General features: G+C 46.9%; 2 protein-coding genes across 2 annotated transcripts; both read left to right on the top strand.

The window, feature by feature from the left end:
* The first annotated feature begins 270 nt into the window (after positions 1 to 270).
* LOC144112748 (uncharacterized) lies at positions 271 to 15,470 on the top strand. Its single transcript, XM_077645570.1, has 5 exons — positions 271 to 353; positions 2,785 to 2,933; positions 10,198 to 10,410; positions 11,048 to 11,209; positions 12,748 to 15,470. Exons 2-4 carry the CDS (start codon positions 2,817 to 2,819, stop codon positions 11,201 to 11,203), a joined length of 486 nt encoding a protein of 161 aa, XP_077501696.1. The 5' UTR covers positions 271 to 353; positions 2,785 to 2,816; the 3' UTR covers positions 11,204 to 11,209; positions 12,748 to 15,470.
* Positions 4,309 to 7,711, top strand: LOC144115449 (uncharacterized). The gene is made up of 2 exons (XM_077649849.1): positions 4,309 to 5,061; positions 7,580 to 7,711. The coding sequence occupies exons 1-2, from the start codon at positions 4,309 to 4,311 to the stop codon at positions 7,709 to 7,711; spliced, it is 885 nt and encodes a 294-aa protein (XP_077505975.1).
* Positions 15,471 to 18,399: the final 2,929 nt, after the last annotated feature.

Genomic DNA, 18,399 nt, shown 5'->3' with positions numbered 1-18,399 from the left:
AGCTTTTATGCTTCTGCTTGTGCATTTTGTTGAGTGCAACATGTTTGGCTCATGTTTGGCACCTAGCACAGTCTACTAATGTGCCAAACTGTACGACTTTGAACATAGTACTTAACAGGAGGCAACAGAAGGAAGGAAATGCCCTCTGTTTTGCAGTGCAAGCTCATGAACATTGTTCCTTCATTCAGAGAAGGATCTGTTCCAAGGAAGCTGCACCTGCCATTTCATTTCTGACTCTTGTTGCAGAAAAGATAACGGCTGCTTTGGAGACTGAGGATGTGGACACCATCGCGGAGTTGCTTCTTGCTGATCTTGGGGAGGCTGCTGGAAAGATTGACCAACCTCTTACTGTGGTGAGCTAACAATTTTTTTTCCCAAGTACAGTAAAAGCTCATTGCTTTGGCCTCCATTAATTCGGAAATCCGGATGATTCAAACCGACGGCTCTGTCCCAGCGAGTGTCGGATGCTCGCTAATTCAGACGCAATGGATCTCACACCGGTTAAATCAAATGGACTTCCGAATGGAGGCTGTGTCCAGGTATGAATGGTGCGGCAGGAGATCGTCGAAATAGCTTTACTCAAACCTGAATTTCATGCTGCATAGTCGCTTGCTTACCTCTGACTGCGTGCAATGGCAGGCAGGACGACGAACGGGTGGCCTCATATCAGAGAACACTTTGACAGCATAAGTTCTCTTTGATTTGGCTGCACTAGTTTCATGGAGTTCTGCAATGTTGGTGCCAGCATGCAGCATCAGCTCCAAGTGCAGCTTGCCACTGGCTGCTTCCAGAACGAGTGATAGAGTGCAGGCCTGGTTGTCTGGTAGCCTCGGTGTTGCCTTCAAATTACAGCCAGCTGCATGCTGGCAACATCAATGGCCACCGTAATCTCATACCACATGATGAATTTTCAAGCGGCAAAACATAGTGCAGTGTTGCATGTACCCAGGCCCAGGAAATCTTCGTTTTAAAAAAGTTGTTGCATGTACAGTCGAGCCCACATACAACGGACCCAATTAAGACGAACTTTTGGTTGTAACGAATGAGACCTGCGCAACCGTCAAAATATACATTATTTCAATGGCACAAAATCACACGTATAACAAACGTCATTAAGCCCTGCTGATCGGTTACAGCGAACGGACGGCGCTGTGATGCGAGATAACCTGCCTCCAACCCCTTTGTGCGCCCGGCATGCGGTATGCTTTCCCAAGCCTCATCACGAGCGAACTGCCCGCCCTGTTTCGTGCCGCACTTGAGCGAGCTACCCTTTCGTTGCCGACGCGACTTCCAAGATCGCCCTCCCGCCCCTCCTCGCAACTCCACTCCTTTATCCTCACCCTCTTCCAAATCCACGCGTGGCCTCTGCGAACAACGCCGCCGCCGCCAGTATCGATCGCGGAGGCCGCGCACTGTGAAGCAGGCTTTCCGTGGGAGCCAAGAGGTGGCTGCACTGACACTCACGGACGCCCCTTATTGGTCTCTCCGATGGCGCTGTGCGTGTGTATCCTTGGCTTAATTGGCTTGATTGCCACCTGTGCATGCTGCACGCCCACCCCGTCACGCGCTTTTGTCACTCTTGTTGCGGTGCGGACGTTTCGTTGGCTTAGTTCAAATCTTGGGCCCAGGTTGTAATTCGGGATGGCGGACGGGAACACCGAGCGCACTTCCATTGTGTTCAGCTGTAGAGATTATGAAAGCGGCCTGTGCGGTGGTGACGGCCACTGGCTAGCAAAACTGCTTCCGCAAGGGCGGCTTCGTCGACACAGTGTCTGATGCCGAGCCTGATTCTTCGGAAGATGACCAGCCCAGCGGCAATTTGTGGCGGCGTGTCACCAACTCCGACATGGGGGTCATGACATTGGTTGGAATGATTTTATTTCTGTTGATGACGCCGACACCACGGAACAGTGCACGAACGAGGGCATCGTTTCTGAAGTGCGGAACGAGAGTGACGCAGAGGAATCAGATGAGGATGAAGCTTCGGAGCCAGCACCCATAAGCGTGCCTGTAGCAATGAGCTACATAGATAGCCTAAGACAACTCGACTATGCCAAGGGCCTCGGCGATAGCACGCTTCTGCTTAAAATAATCTGGAAACCTCAATCATCGGATCTGCGCTGCAAAAAGAGACGATCATCGCGGACTTTTTCGGAAAGAAAAATTTTTTTTCGTTTGACAAGCAGCTGTCTTTAAAGCTCTGGTCCACTTACTACGAACTTCGGGATATAACGAGCGGACGCCATGTGATGCTCATGTTTGTTATAAGCGGACTCGACTGCATAGCACAGATGATTTACAAGATGCGCTGAAATGCTACCCATGGGACTTGACTTGACCACTTAGGTTTACAGTTCTGATGCCACTAACAGCTACTTGCCTCCTGCTTTCTAGACAGAACTATCAATAATTCACTAATGACATAAGCCATCCTTTGTTGTCATTAAAGTTGCCACAGTGGCTCAGTGGTTGTGGTGCTCAGCTGCTGACCCAAAAGGTGTGGGTTCGATCCCAGCTGCCGCTGTTGAATTTCGATGGAGGCAGAATGCTTGAGGGCTGTGTACCGTGGGATGCCAGTGCACATTAAAGAACCGCAGATGGTCAAAATTATCTGAAGCCCTCTATTACGGTGTCCTTTATTGTCTGAGTCACTTTGGGAAGTGATCGAAAACAAGCGTAGTGCTTTACAGCTGCTGCCTTTGCTTTGATGCACGAGTTTTTGTTTGTTACTGTTAAGTTTTGTGTATGACGTGTGCTGCACCATTTTTATTTGAAACCTTGCAGAAAGCCCATGTGGATTCTAAGGCAACAAGACGATGCCATCTGCGCTACTTTGGACCTTCTTGCCAACATATTTGGTACAGTTGTGGAGCACTCGGTCAGCAAGGGCAGCAGCCAATCAATTTCGGCAGCTGATGCAGAAGTTGTTCAAGGTGCATTCCTAGCCTTCTTCCTTGCACGTGTGCATGCATGCTTGCATGCTTGTGTGTATGTGTCCTCATTTTACATAGAAACACACTCATGAGATGAAATGCAAGTGTTCAATTACTTAGGGTTTCAGAGGCTGCTTTAGCCAGTTTTGGGAACTGTGCGTACATAAATCTTAATACAGGGTCATGTGCGGCACATCGCACAAATGAAAGAATGGAGGCGTTGCAGAATAAAAAAAAGCGCACAATGTGCAGTTAGTGAGCTGTGTGTCATCCCATAGGAAACATGTTATTCTGGTCATCTAAATCGATGTTAACGAGTTTGATTTAAACAAATTCTTTAAGTTTTGTAGTTCAAATAGGATTCAGAATTCGCCTTCATGATTGCTGGGGCGACGTGCAGGTGAGCATGAAGGCATTCCGAAAAGTCAAGCAGCAAGTTGTGGCGCATGTGAAATTTCAGTCACAATTTACTGCAATGTCTCACAGAGGTAGAGAGAAGTCAGAAAAGTCAAATGCATTCCAATCTTAAAGTCTGAAGAATTGGTTAACAGTTGTATTGCAGAATAAGCTTTCAAGTTAGTTTCGTTTTGCGAATGCTTCTTTGAAGCAGAACCCGCATTTCAGAACTCGTTCATTTGTGGGAAAATTTGTTGCATTATATTGTACAGTATCCTTAGAGGGTGTTGGAAGTATTGTATATATGTGGGTAAGGACCACATTTTTTTCCACCATTTTGGCAGATTTCGGCCTTTACCTGAAAGCAGAATTTTACTGTTTCGTCATCTGACTATAGTCTGGGGTCTTATAAGAAGTTTGTTTTAGCAGATGTGCCACTATAAAAGGCATATGTGAGAATGCTAAGTGTATCCAAATATATGTTATATGAAAGATTGAATAAAGTGGCCATGCAATGAGAGGACAATTGCAAATGGAACATTTATTGTGGTTCCCCAGGGCTGCCGGGTACCCACCGGAGATAAAATGAGTACAAGTTTTCTGCTGGTCTGGTGCTCAGCTTCTTTAGGGTGAAATGCTTGGGAAATGGGTCTTTGACCCCACTGTGAGTAAAAGAAAAATAAAACCTTGTTCCATGGCACTCGGCCACAGCTGCCCTTGCGCCATAAAAATTCATTCATGTGTGAAGAAGAAGGGCATCCTATATTTACTGAGGGAAAGAAGAGGTAGCCGCACTGCCATCGCTCAGACCGACTGCCTGCTGACCTGAATAGACCAGAGACTCGGTCACCGCCGTGGTTTCGCCGCCGCCTCAGCATTAACCTAAGCCCCCGTTACATTCGGTGGAGGTTCGGTTTAGCATCCTCGTACCACCCTGGACCTGTGCAACCTCACGCTACCGACCCCCGCTATGCCCGCTATGCCTGAAGCCGCCCACCACCAAGCCGTGCAGGTTGGCTCACTAGGCCTCTGTTCCGGCTCCCTCCGGCAGCGGGACCCGGCACTCTTCAGCGGTACTGACAATCGTGACGCTGAAGACTGGCTCACATCATACGAGCGGTTGAGCACATATAACAATTGGGACGATACCACCAAGTTGAACAATGTCTTCTTTTATTTGACTGGCGTTGCCAACCTGTGGTTTCGAAACCACGAAGCAGACCTCTCCACGTGGACTGCTTTTAAGGCGAACCTCACCGAAGTGTTCGGAGGTCCTGCTGTGCGCAAGCTACGCGCCGAACACCGCTTTCGCGAGCGCTCTCGGCAGTCGGGTGAGACGTTCACCAGCTACATTGAAGACGTGGTCAACCTATGCTCGCGTGTCAACCCCCAGATGTCCGAGGAGGACAAGATCAAGCATATTCTGAAAATCATCGAGGATGATGACTTTCAGATGCTGCTGTCGCGAGATCTCCGCACCGTTGCCGAAGTCGTCAGTCTCTGCCAGAGCTACGACGAGCTGCGCAAGCAGAGGCTCATCACTCGCCAGCACGCAGCAGCGGTTGTCGAGTCGCTTGCCGGCCTGTCGGCTGCACCTGACCGCTCGCAACTGTTGGTGCACATGAAAGATTTTGTGCGTGAGGAAGTTGCAGGTCAGCTGTTGCTTCTGCCATCCCCCTCCGTGCAATCTCCATTCCTGGCGCCCGACCTTCCCACTGCCATCAGCGAACAAGTGCCTGAGGCCCTTCCACCGGCCCCTCCGCCTGCACCAGCACAGCCGCCCGCACCTGTCGCTGCACCCCTCACCTACGCTGCCGCCGTCGCACGGCCGCCTAACTACCGCCCAACCTACGCTCCACCTCAAGCGTCTGTGCCTCAAGTTCCTCACGCTCCGACGCCTTTTTTGCGACCGCTTCGGCAATTTGGCAATCTCTGGCGTACTATTGACAATCGGCCTATTTGTTACTCTTGCGGACTGCCTGGTCATGTGGCCCGGCTTTGCCGTCGTCGTGCGCTGATCTCCCCAGTTGCCGGTTACTGGCCTCCTCCCAGTGACTACTCACCGCCAGCCGAGACGCCACAGAGTCGCCCACTTTCCCGTGATCGCACCACCTTCTCCACCCGGCGGTCACCTTCTCCTCGTCGCCGCTCCCTTTCTCCCATGTGTCGGCACCCGAATCTTTCGCAAGAGGAAAACTAGACGCCGCAGTTCTTGAGGCGAGAACTGCGCCACCAGCGAAATGTCCAAGGCCTCAGTTATGTCCCGCCAATCTGATCGCCGTTTCCGTAGAGGGCGTTTCTGTTCTGGCGCTTGTGGACACCGGCTGCCATGGCCGCCTCCTTTTGCCGCTCGTTGCGAAAAGTGACGGCCCCACTTTCTGGATTCTCGCTGCGCACCGCAAGCGCGCAGGCTATTGCGCCGTTAGCGGCGTGTACGGCTCGCGTCGTCATTCAGGAAATTCTCTACGTGATTGAATTCGTCATTTTACCAACCTGCTCTCTTGAGATCATCTTGGGTTGAGACTTCCTGTCCCGCCATAACGCAGTCATTGATTGTGCTCGTGCTGAACTTGAGTTCTTTGCGCTCAGCGGTTACACGCCGCTCGATGCCCCTTCTGCTACTCCTGCCAAAGCCGTCGTTGCTGAAGACACTGAACTGCCTGCCTGTTCTTCTGTTCTTGTGCCCCTCACTTCTGACCTTGTTCGCGACGGCAACATACTTTTTACACCATCGCCCCTCTTTCTGTGCCGCAAGTACCGCTCCATACCTTATGCCGACCTCACTCTGTCAGCTCGCCTTAGCGCGTTGTTCGTGACCAATCCGTTTACATATGCTTCCGCTGTGCGTCGCGGTGAGTGCCTGGGTACCATGCAAATCATTGACTTCATTCTCTACCGCGATGAAAATGACAATTCCCCATCCCTTGACGTTAGTGCCGTCAGCCCGCCGGTTCCTGCACCCGACACTTCGTCTCCAGACGTTTTCCTTCCCTCCATCGACGCCTCTCTTCCTGCACCTCAACGAACTCAACTTCTCGCTCTGCTTCATCAATTTCGTTCCTCCTTCGATTCACACCAACCCGCTTTGACCCGCATGTCGACTGTCGCCCACCATATTGACACCGGTGACCTCGCCCCTCTGCGTCAGTGCCCATATCGTGTCTCAGCCACTGAGCGCCAAGTTATTAAAGACCAAGTTGACACCATGCTTCAGAGTGGCGTGATCCAGGCCTCACACAGTCCCTGGGCTTCTCCCGTGGTCCTCGTGAAAAAGAAAGATGGCTCTATTCGTTTTTGCGTTGATTACAGCCGCCTGAATAAGGTCACATGAAACTCTTTCGCGCATTGATGATGCTCTGGACTGCCTTCAAGGAGCGGAACTCTTCTCTTCTCTCGACTTATGCTCTGGGTACTGGCAGGTCCCCATGGCAGCTGACGACCGCCCTAAAACCGCATTCGTCACCCCTGATGGCCTGTATGAAATTACCGTCATGCCTTTTGGCCACTGTAATGCTCCGGCTACTTTTGAGCGCATGATGGACAGCATTCTGCGTGGCCTGAAATGGAAGTCGTGCCTGTGTTATCTCAATGACATCACGATATTTTCGCCCGACTTTGCCACTCATCTATCCCGGCTGAAGCACGTCTTAACATTCCTACGGACGCTGGCCTTCAACTGAACTTAAGAAAGTGTTGATTTGCTGCTCCTGAGCTGACAATTTTAGGCCACGTTGTGTCAAAAGAGGGCGGCCGCCCCGACACCGCCAAACTTCGTGCTGTGACTGCGTTTCCAAAACCTACTTGCATTAAGGAACTGCGCAGCTTCCTAGGCCTCTGTTCCTATTTTAAACGTTTTATTCGCAACTTTGCGGCTATTGCTGCCCCTTTAACTGAGCTTCTCAGCAGCAATGTGGATTGTTCGAGTTGGTTGCCTGCCTGCGACGATGCCTACAACACCTTGCGCAGTCTCCTCACGGCACCACCTATCTTGCGTCACTTCGACCTGCAAGCCCCAAGTGAAGTACACACGGATGCCAGTGGCATTGGCCTCGGGGCTGTGCTCGCCCAACGCAAGTCTGGATTTGAGGAATATGTGGTTGCTTATGCCAGCCGCACCCTCACGAAATCTGAATCCATCTACTCCGTGACGGAAAAAGAGAGCTTGGCCATTGTCTGGGCCCTTGGAAAGTTTTGACCTTATCTCTATGGCCTTACGCTGTAAGCAACTGCCTCATCACTCTGCTGGACAGTTGCAGCCACTGCAGTGTCCTCCTCGCCCCTTCGACTGTGTTGGCATCTATATATACGGCCCTCTGCCATACACCGCTGCGGGCAACCGCTGGGTCATTGTTGCCATTGACCACCTGACCCGTATGCAGTAACCGCCGCGCTCCCAGCTGCTACAGCTTGTGAAGTGGCGTGCTTCATTTTGCAGCGCTTTATACTTCGCCACGGTGCTCCTCATGAACTCTTCAGTGACAGAGGATGCGTATTCTTGTCTGATATCGTTAAACCTCTACTCGCCGAGTGCAATATCATTCATCGGACTTGTACAGCCTACCATCCGCAAACAAACGGTCTAACTGAACGATTTAATCGCACTCTGAGTGATATGCTAGCGATGTACGTTGCTGCCAAGCACACGAACTGGGACCTCGTTCTACTCTATATTACGTGCGCCTACAACACTGCTACTCAGTCCACTACCGGTTTCTCCCCATTTTTTCTGCTCTACGGCCGACATCCATCCGCTCGCGTCGACACAGTTCTTCCATACCGCCCTGCCTCATCTGAGTGTACAACTATTTCTGAAGCTGCCCAGCACGCCGAAGACTGCCGCCAGATTGCACGGTCGCTCACGGCAGACACTCAGGGGCGCCAGAAACACCGCCATGACGACGGTCAGCTTGATCCGGATTTTCCACCTGGTTCACTTGTCTGGCTGTGGATTCCTTCCACTGATCCCGGCCTATCAAAGAAACTTCTTTCGCAATACCATGGCCCCTACCGCGTCCTGGAGCGCACATCCTCCATGAACTAACTTATTGAGCCCCTCACACCATCTTCCGATCTTCGCCGACGTGGTCGCGAGACTGTGCATGTCCAACGACTGAAGCCATACTATGACCCGGTTGTGTTGTCGCCACCCTGAGTCACCAGGATGGCACCTTTTCTCCCCGGGGCCATTGTGAAGAAGAAGGGCATCATCCTATATTTACTGAGGAAAAGAAGAAGATTCTTGGCCTATCCCCCAGTGTGGGTATGTGCCATCTTTTGATAGGCTAACAACAACAACAACAAGAGGTAACCGCACTTCCATCGCTCAGACCGAGCGCCTGCTGACCTGAACAGATGAGAGACTCGGTCGCCGCCGCCTCAGCATTAACCTTAGCCCCCGTTTCACATGCAACATTTATTGTGGGATCAAGTGAGCAGATGAGTGGGGGCATGAAATAAGCTCTGATAATTGTACTTGAAAACGGCACCAGTCTAATTTTATTTTTGCGGCATCTCTTCCTCTCTCTTCCGCAGCGACTGATATTTTGTCCTTTTTTGTTTTTGCTTTCCCCCTAGCTCTGAGCAATCAAAAGCACAACTGCATGATTAGGCATGCACATGTGTCTGACATCTCAATCCTTCCCTAGTTGTACAGCTAATTCTATGAGCAGCTGCACCACATGCCTTTCCGTCTGGCTCAGGCAATGCCCCGGTGATGCCGATAGTATTTGGCCGCCTCAGCACCTTGATAATGTGTGTTGCAGCTCCGTATCAGTTGAAAAATTCACCTCTCAACTGTTTCAGCCCTGAATCAATGAGCAGCTCCACTTCGTACCTACACTCCTTTTAGTCAGCAGGGAGGCAGCTTGCGGCATGTGGCTTGTGCGATGCCAAGCTCTGGCCGTATCAGATCCCTGCGCCATGCTCAGGCAGGAGTGAAGGTACTGCACAGAAGCTACCTTTTAGAGTTGCGCTTTTTGGCATGGAAACATTTTTTTTTTCGCTTCTAGGAGGTTTTGCGCGGACATTCTGTGAGTACTGTTGTGCAGAATCGCTGTGGTTCACAGTTGCTGTGAAACTATTTTTTATTTATCTGAAGGACATGCACAACAGTTCGTGTTATGTGGATTTCTCTTGCATTGGATCCTATGGGAAACCAACCAAATGATCACACATTGTTCACCTCATCTGAGAATTCATCTCAACTGAGTTTGTTTCAAGAGGAATTAACTGTAGTTCATTGAACCGAGAATTTTGCTGTTTCAGTGTTGGCAATGCTCCTTGTAATATGATGCAATTAGGTCATTCTGATGCCTTTGCCTTTCTCCCCTATCTTTTTTTTTTTGCAAAGGGGGTAGGGCATTTTGTGCTGTAAGCACAACTGGGTTCACCACTCATGGTGTGTAGGTTCTGCATACAATTGCAGTGCCCCTATTTTTTGCACTTAGAAAGTTTTCTCCAAGAAAGGAAAAAGGAAAAGCACAATCCTTCGACACAGGTTTGCACTGACAGGTTTACACCAACAGACTTCTGATAAGGGAAGTGGAGTACTTATGATGTATTCCATTTTCCTCTGTAATGCCCTACGTCCCTGAGGGTAAATAAATAAACAGAAAAAGAATACATATGTAAATGTTTACTTTAAATGAATAATTGAACAAAGAAACAGGTATGTTGCTTAAAGGCCATGCTGGCATTCGTGATTGTTCTGAGTTGAAAACAGATATACTATATCTCTAAAAGCTGAACTGAGTCATTTAGTTTGTCATTAATATTTGACTTCCGTTTGATTGAACTGGGAACATATTTGCACTCCTCTGCCATTTCTGGCTAAGCCCGTTGTTCTGTTTCAATTTCCTGCTTTCCCCAGATGCACTCTCCGAGCCTTAAACACCAGGTGCACTTCCTGGGTGGCCTGTGGCTGTTGCACCTGGATGCCAGCTGTTGTGCCGTCGCCAGCAGCAGTCACCAGGGGGCATCACCCTCCCAAAGGAAAAGCTTCAGTCTCTGGCTTTCGCTGTTTCGGCCCAGCTGCTGCAGACAGCTGAGGACATCAAGTGGATCTTGGTCGAACAGAATCTTGGTGGGTATGGTGGCCTGTACAGCAAAGAAAAATAAAGGAAGCATGTTTGAATTGTGAAAAGGGACGGGAATCATGGGAGTGCTTAAGGGATACACTCGGTGGTTGGATGAGCTTCTTGTAATCTAGGTGGTTTGTGACTGAAAAAAAGAATGTTGTGCACAGTAAAATGTTTACAGAGAAATGAAAAAGTGGTGGCTGGTTGCAGTGCACACCTTTTAACTCCCGTGATGCGCAGGGCCAAACACCGAAAGTCATTGATCGGTATTTTTGCAAGAAGTTACATAGTGAGGGTGTCAGAAGCAGTGCATTGTATGGTGCACAAGAAGTCTGGCAGAAATATTCTGCAAAAAAGGAAGACATTGGTAGTCAACTCTGCTGAAATAAAATATAATCAAGAATTGTGGATAGGTATGGAGAACACAGAATGCAGAGGCTTACTCTCTGCGTGTGTAGGTCACTATTGCTTCTTCTTCATTTATTTACTCTTTTTTTCGATTTTTGAAGCTAAAAATGTTTGATGCCATCCTGCGTTCCCACACCATGTGACCTTATCTAGCACAGAATGGCAGCCGAATATAGTAGACTACGAGCACCACTAGCGAGAGTTACAACTCTGTTTTTTTGTCCGCATGTGCAGTGCCATCGTGCTGTCACTACTGTCGCCAGTACAAGGGATCCGAGAGGTGGCTGTCAGCCTGGCACAGGCGGCATTGAACTCGTCTCACAAGGGGTGCAGCAGGCCCCATCTTCTTTTCAAGGAGATCGACCAGCATGCTGCAGAAGTGGCCGCTGACACGGAGTACGTGCTTGCTAACCCGAATGCTGGTGTTTCAGGTTCAGTGATGACAACAAGGGGAGGTCAGGGGTGGTGCTCGCCACCCCAAGCAAGTAATTGGTTGCTTGCTCCATTACCCGACAAGAATTTGGTAGAATTTTTTACATTAAATTGCAGCTAGTAAAGGGACATTGCCTTCACAATGTGTTCTTTTCATTTTATTTTTATGAGGAGCAATGCTACGTAAGCATCATGCCTACCCCAAGTTGAGTTAAATTGATGAAGTTGGGGAAATGTTTTTATTGGAACGGACGGTTTAACCAGCACATTTTCGTGAAGTAGCATTTGTTGTTTTTTTTTCCTAATTTGGCACTTGCCTTTGATGTGAATTTTTTTTTCTGGTCTGTGGACGATTGCTCCTATGTAGAGTGACAAATTTCTTAGAATGATGATCCACAAATATATACCTTATAATCTCATGTAAGGGCTGCACCCATGTATGGACCACACCTTCAGTGTTGAACTATATAATTGAGAAAAAAATGTGGCTATACTTTTTTTTTCGTTCGTGTATGAGCCGCATCTACAAAATTCACTCCCAAATTTAAATAAAAAGTGCGGCCCTTACACAAGTTTCTTATACAGTAGCTTGTTACAATGCTTGTCTTTAGGGTCCCTGCAGGTGCATTGTGCTGAAGTATGATCAAACTGAAATTCAAAGAAGGCGCCAGAATGAAAAGAAACTGAAAAGGTAAAAAGTACCGTGGGCATTCGTGTAAGGACTGCTCTTTATCTTTGCGATTTTGACGGTGTGCAGCCATTACATGGGGTGGCACATTTTTTTATGACGTATTAGCACTTCCGTGGTGAATCTTTTAAGTACATAATGCAATAATTAAAGGTATGGATGGTACAGTGCACAGTAGCATGCTATTGTGTTGTGCTTAACTGGTAGCATGGTTATGCCTTTTATGATAAACGCGACTAGTTTCAAAGCATCTTTGCTGCGACTTCTATGCGAAGCATGCCCAACCGCTAGCGTCTGAGCCAGGCGGGCAGCATGTCATTGCAGGGAAGTACGGCACTAGCATGGGAGCACCCTGTTCCGACTTTTGTGCAGCTGGAGATAATACCAATAACGTTCTGCCTTTTTTGGTGTAACACCCTGCTCACAAGTAGAAAGTGGGGCAGTCTGACGAAACAATACGTCATCAGCATGATCGCACTGGTTGTACAGAGTGTCGTAGGCAGGTTTCACCATCTGTTGGCTCCGGGTGGAATGCACCATGTGTTTAAATGACACATGCGTGAAGTGAAATTCTTTTGGCTGACTTTATTTCTTTCTAAATTATTGGCTGCCAAGCCGTGGTTGCGGCCCTTGCACTAACACAGCCCTTAAACAAGTATATATGTCAAACGAGCAAGGCGTTGATTAGTGCCGGGACAGCACAGTGTTCCGCAGCCCCCGACTGGGGCTGCTTGAAAAATTGGCCATCATTTATGAACAGTAGCTGTTGATGAAGTGTCTGAAAAGCCTTGCTCTGTGTCGTGCCTGCATGCAGGGAGCTGCTGGAGCTGATCGTCACGTCGAGTCGTGGCCTGAAGAAGCAGAACACACTCCTGGTGCTTTTGAACCACCCTCAGGTTCCTGTGGCGATGCAGAATGGCGTACTCCAACTGGTGACGCACGTTGACTCCAAGGTGTGCGGACTGTTGATGATGACGATGGGGGGCTCTGGTTTCGTTGGCAGAAGGCCACTGCGACAAAGGTGCACAGTGGCTGTTATGTTTTTGGTCTGCACAACGTGGGAGTCAAAGACCGTTTTTTTTTCTTTCCTAAGATTTCACCCCAGAGAAAGCTGAGCACCAGGCCAAGGAGAAACTTGTATCTGCTAGAAAACTGATGGTTAGTGGCACTGGGTACCGAACACTCCACCTCCTCTGTGCTAAGCAGATGGTCAAGGCCATCACTGCAGTGTTAGTTTTTTTTACCTATTTTGCTTCTAGGGCTTTTGGTTGTGCCACGTGTGTTAAGGTTGATGTAATGTCTTTTGTGTAGCAAAGTGTTTCAGAATGGAAAGTAAGAGAGCTTTGCTTTGACAGCTTTCTTTTGAGATTGGTTGAGTTGCTCATTGCATTACTTCCTTGTCTCAAAAGTAGTTTCATTGGTTGCGTTGAGATAATGGTTCAGATAGTAGTTTACAAGACATAGGTGTGAGTTGCCTTCCATTCATATCGCCAGTAAAAGCAAATGGCATGCCCCCTTTTGCAGTTTAACTGTACAAATCAATTGTATGCAGCAAGGTGCAGTAAATGCCACTTGGAAGTGTCGCAGTGTTTGAACTTTTAGAATGTGCAGGCAAAGTCGTATCGGTATCAGATTTTTTTGTCAATTTTTATCTGGGTGCCTGAGCTGCCTGTTTTGCGTATTTCTGGCCTGGTGAGAGTAGGTAATGTCCTGAAGCTCCACCCGAGCACTGAGAAGCACTGCAGTGTAGAACTCCGGATAAATTTTGACTACCTGCAGATTCCTTAGCTGGTGCTGACATTACACAGTATACTTCAGCAGAAGTGAGGCACTCGGGTATCTGTGCTTGTGGTGAATAGATACCTTCACATTTAAGGGTATAATTTAGCATTTTTATTTTATTTCTCAGCTTTAGGTTGTTGCAAAACACTGGGAAGCTGCTTTGTATTGACATTTTTTTCTGCTACAAAGCTCGCTGTAAAAGCTTTCGCCATTCGCACCACCACTGACAGTGGCATTGGTTGCAGCTTACAAGACGTGGGTGCAGCTTGCCTTTGGTTCATTTTGGTGGTCAGAACAAATGACTTGCCTCCTTGTGTTGGTTAATTTAGTTAATTAAAGCTGTATAGACAGCTAATTTTTGGATGTGTGTTTTCTTCTTTCTAATGATGCGCAAGGCATTAGTATACGTGGAGTACCACATGGCATTCACCTACAACTGCTGAATAATTTAAAATCTCATTTCTCTCTCATGCTGTTTTAGTTTCACTTTCAGTGGCCGAACGATTGCAACTTGCAGTTTCAGTTCACACAAGGCATCACAGGAAATGCGAAGTATTCACTGCTTCATCATTTTAATTCGCTACGTTAAAGTTGGTCTACCTCAAGAGCTGGAATGACAACGCATGAAGCAGCAGCAGTTTTCTTACATTTTTTTATGCCTTACGCATGCGAAACTGACATCACAGAGCTGCCGAAACTCAAATCAAAAGTGCATGGGAGGAAAATTATATTATAAATTATTTAGCTGCGGAACGGAAATACCACGTGGTGAGCCATCTATAGTAATGTCCTACACATCACTGCGAAGAAGACAACATGCCACCAAAATGCGTTGTCTATACTCTTTTTAATAGACGTGACAGCTGCGAGATGCTTTAAATGCCGCAGCATTTGGCTACAAGGTGGGATGAACAGAGATATTTTTAATTTTGAAATGTATTGAAGCTTCAAATACTTAGAAATGTGCTGCGTGAATTGAGTTTAATGGCAAATGCAGTTCAGGAACTATTCAGAAAGCAGCATTGTCTACCTTTACTTGGCAGTTTATTAACCTGGTGAAAAAAGAGTTTAATGTTCAGTATAAGAAAATCATTAGTGGATACTTTGGTCTGTTTTGAGCATGCTTGAAGTGGGTGTAGCATATGTATGGTACTGACACAGTGAGATTGTCATTGAGCAACTCTGTGTGTTTGTGTACATCTGTATTGTTTGTTGTCAAGATGGCTACTCCCGCTAAATGGACTTTTTTTTGACGTGATGTAACTTCTGAAGAGGGGACTTATTGACGGGGGAGAAGGGACTAGCGCACAAAGCAGTTAAGGCAATGTAGGCAGGAACCACCGACGAATGCCAGCAGCCTAAGCTTGAGTCTCGTGCGGAGGCGACCAGCGATGGTGATGAAATGTGGCTTGGCTGCATGGTCTTCATCATCTTCCTTGCATTCCCATAACATTGGAGAGTGGACTTCAACATGCTATGCTTATGGAGCATATGAACAAACATATTTTTTTCTTTATGAGCGCTTACTGCCTGAAGACACAAAAAGGAGAGTGATTATATAAATGGGAACAGGCTTGCTGATCTAACAAGTAAGGTTTACAATTATTTGTTACTAGTGCCCAGGTATGCTATTTTGTGCACTTATTGCATGGGCCCAGACTAGCAACTGGCTAAGGGTCCAGATGCTTTTGTTGCCCACTTTTGTAAATGTGTATGTTCCAAAGTAAATAAAATTGAATTGAAGTGCGCAAGGTACTGATCACGGGGTCCCTGTGTTCAAGTAGAGTATGGCACTGCTACATCACAAGTGACAGTGGCCCTGCTTTGGGGTAGGGTGCATCACATTCTTCTTGCCAGAAGCACCTGCCTCCTTTCACTGTTTGCTTCATAGGTGCATGACTGACTGCCACCCTGCCACCCTCAGTGGGCGAGGGAGCAGCTACGCGATGCGGCTCTTCAATTTCGTCCGTTTCTTTGCCAAGGTTACTTCATGTCTCCAGCTTGGCGCCTTGTATACTTTGGAAGCACGGGAATGCAACGACTCGCCAACAAGTTTTGTCAGCTTTCACAGTGAAGACTTTGATCACCACTGGCAACCCTGCTGGACCGCTTCCTCGTGGATCAAGACATCCGGATCGACTATGTCATCAACACTCGTCGTCGATAAGAACTGCTGGCGTGTCCCGGAACTGTTCAGTGGTGCGGCTACGTGATGCGGCTCTTCAATTTTGTCCGTTTCTTTGCCCAGGTCAGTCTTGACTCTTGTCTTTACGCAAGTAAATCGGACAATGCCTGCTTGTTGCTGCTCCCACGCCCGGGAATACTTTTGTCTTTGTTATGTGAGTGCGTTGTTGTTAAAGAGCTGCTTCTGCTGTCCGGTGATGTGGAAGAAAACCTAGGACCACTATGCAATACCGGTTCCCACGATGCAGGAGATGACGACGATGCACAGCAGAGGCAGCTAAGTGATATGTGTGGGTTGCTACAGGATATGAATATTCGAACCGCCAAAATAGAGAAAGACCAAGTCTACTTAAGGGGGGACACACCTCTTAGAACTTTTTTCCTTATTTATGGGTGGATCTGATTGAAACTTGCACCATTTGTATATTTTTGCATGCTAATTTCAAATATCTGTTTAGTTTTGTTTTAGATGAAATAGTTTTCAAAATTTCACCTAACTCATGTTGCTCATTTGGAGGTGGGCTAATTACTAAACACTCTGTGGCATGATGAGAATAGACCTGCCAGAGTGATCTAGAAGGATCATAGAGTGTAACAAGACAAGGATTATTGTGCTAGAAGAATTTCAACCAAAGTTACTCCTAGTCAAACTTTCGTGACAAAAAGCCCAAGTTGGCACCCAAGATTGATAATTTTGTAAATGTTGCCTTGTAATAACTGAACATATTTTAGTCTTAATGCATTGATGTAGTATCAGTGATGAGGAATTGTAGTTCATGGTTGAGGACATAAGTATTCAGTGCAAATGAAGAGAGCTGAAATACTAAACAATCTGGAAAGAGAACATTTTACGATAGGGAGTGAGGTAGTGGAAGTGGTAACAGTACATCTAGGCCAGGTCATTCACATGTCTCAGCCAGGTCGTGCGCAAATGCAGAGCATTTGAGAGAAGTGGGTGCGAGTAGATTGGGGTTTAAGGCCTTTGGCATGCACACAGAAGTTATGAACAGTGCCTTGCAGTATGCTCAAAAAGAATTTTAAACTGCATTCCTTCTACAAATCTCTCGGGCAAAAAGTGGTACACTAAGAAGTTTAAAATTGCGAGGAGTGCAGTCAACCACTGAAAGAAAAACAGGGTTAATGCTAAGATATGGAGGAGAGAGCTGTGTGAGTTGGCAATAAATGCAAATCAAAATCAGAGCTGAAATCTTGAATAGACTTAGGTAGGACATGCATTTTTAAAAGCTGACTGGCCTTTTGGGTTATGGAGTGGTTGCTGGCAGCAAGAAACTCTGCTCTTGCCTTCATTTTATGGACATATTGCTTTGTGCTTTAGGTGCCATAGCCTGTCGTAGGCCGCATGTACTTGTAATGAATTATCTGCACAAATATATGGCATTCGTAGACTAGGCAAACTCTAATACCTCATCAATGCTCACTCTCTCTGTAGTGAACTTTGTAAAGTCTGTTAGTCACCACTTTGTTGCATGTCAGCCCTTCACTACAACATCCCTCATAGCCTGAGTCGCTTTGGGATGTTAAACCCAAATAAACAAAACTAAGCATGTCACCCCAAATGGGAGCCGCGGTTATGGTACTCAGCTGCTGACCCGAAAGATGCAGGTTCAATTCCAGCTGCAGTGGTTGCATTTTAATGGAGACGAAATGCTAGAGGTGCAGGAACTCTGTGATGTTAGCACACTTAAAGATTTATCCATTTCTCTAATATCTGACAGCCTGCGCCGCTTTGTGCTTTTAAACCTCATAAAACCAAGCAAAATTAGTGGCTACATAATTTTATAAAATTTCCTTAAGTTTATTAATATTTTCTAAACATTAACAATTTTCTGTACCTCTACTCCTTCATCTTTGCCTCTCTTATTCCCTCCTTGCTGAGTAGCAGGTCAGTGGTTTTGAATGCCAGTGAAATATTGTTTTTCATTTCATTTGAAAAACTCTCTTGCTCTATTGCTTTGTTAGTTGTATTATGCAGAAAGATGTGAAGCTTAGATCCAAGAGCTATGGCCTAAGTAGTAAGTTCTATATTCAAGGATAGTCAGTTTTATATTAAATCATACTTACATTACTTATTACGCTATTTATGCTGACTTCCTTTCTAATGGGCTACCTGGCATAGAAGTGCTGTGACCTGCAGCAGTAAACATCTTTTCAAGGCAAATTTCTCAGTTACATGCATAAATAGATTGGGCAAGCTCATGTGCTTGTGAAGCTCATAAACTTGCATTTGTTTTCATAAGCTTTGCTGTGATGCACTGACTCAATGGAATATGCTACAAATCTTCACGGCAATTAGATATGCCTAATATAGTGAGACATTCATGTACTCAAGTTTGGCTTAGTACTCTGTGCTCAAATGAGTTGTTTAGCTGGAAAAAATAAAGCAAGGGTGGCAGTGTTTTCTAATGTCCACAGGGCATTCTTGCAAACTCCAGTATGCGTGTCATTCCTTTCTTTTCATGAAACATGAAGTCTTCCCTTC

Source organism: Amblyomma americanum, chromosome 1, assembly GCF_052857255.1.
Source record: "Amblyomma americanum isolate KBUSLIRL-KWMA chromosome 1, ASM5285725v1, whole genome shotgun sequence".
In the NCBI taxonomy this organism is placed as follows: Eukaryota; Metazoa; Arthropoda; class Arachnida; order Ixodida; family Ixodidae; genus Amblyomma; species Amblyomma americanum.
This window is presented reverse-complemented; position numbering and strand designations above follow the sequence as displayed.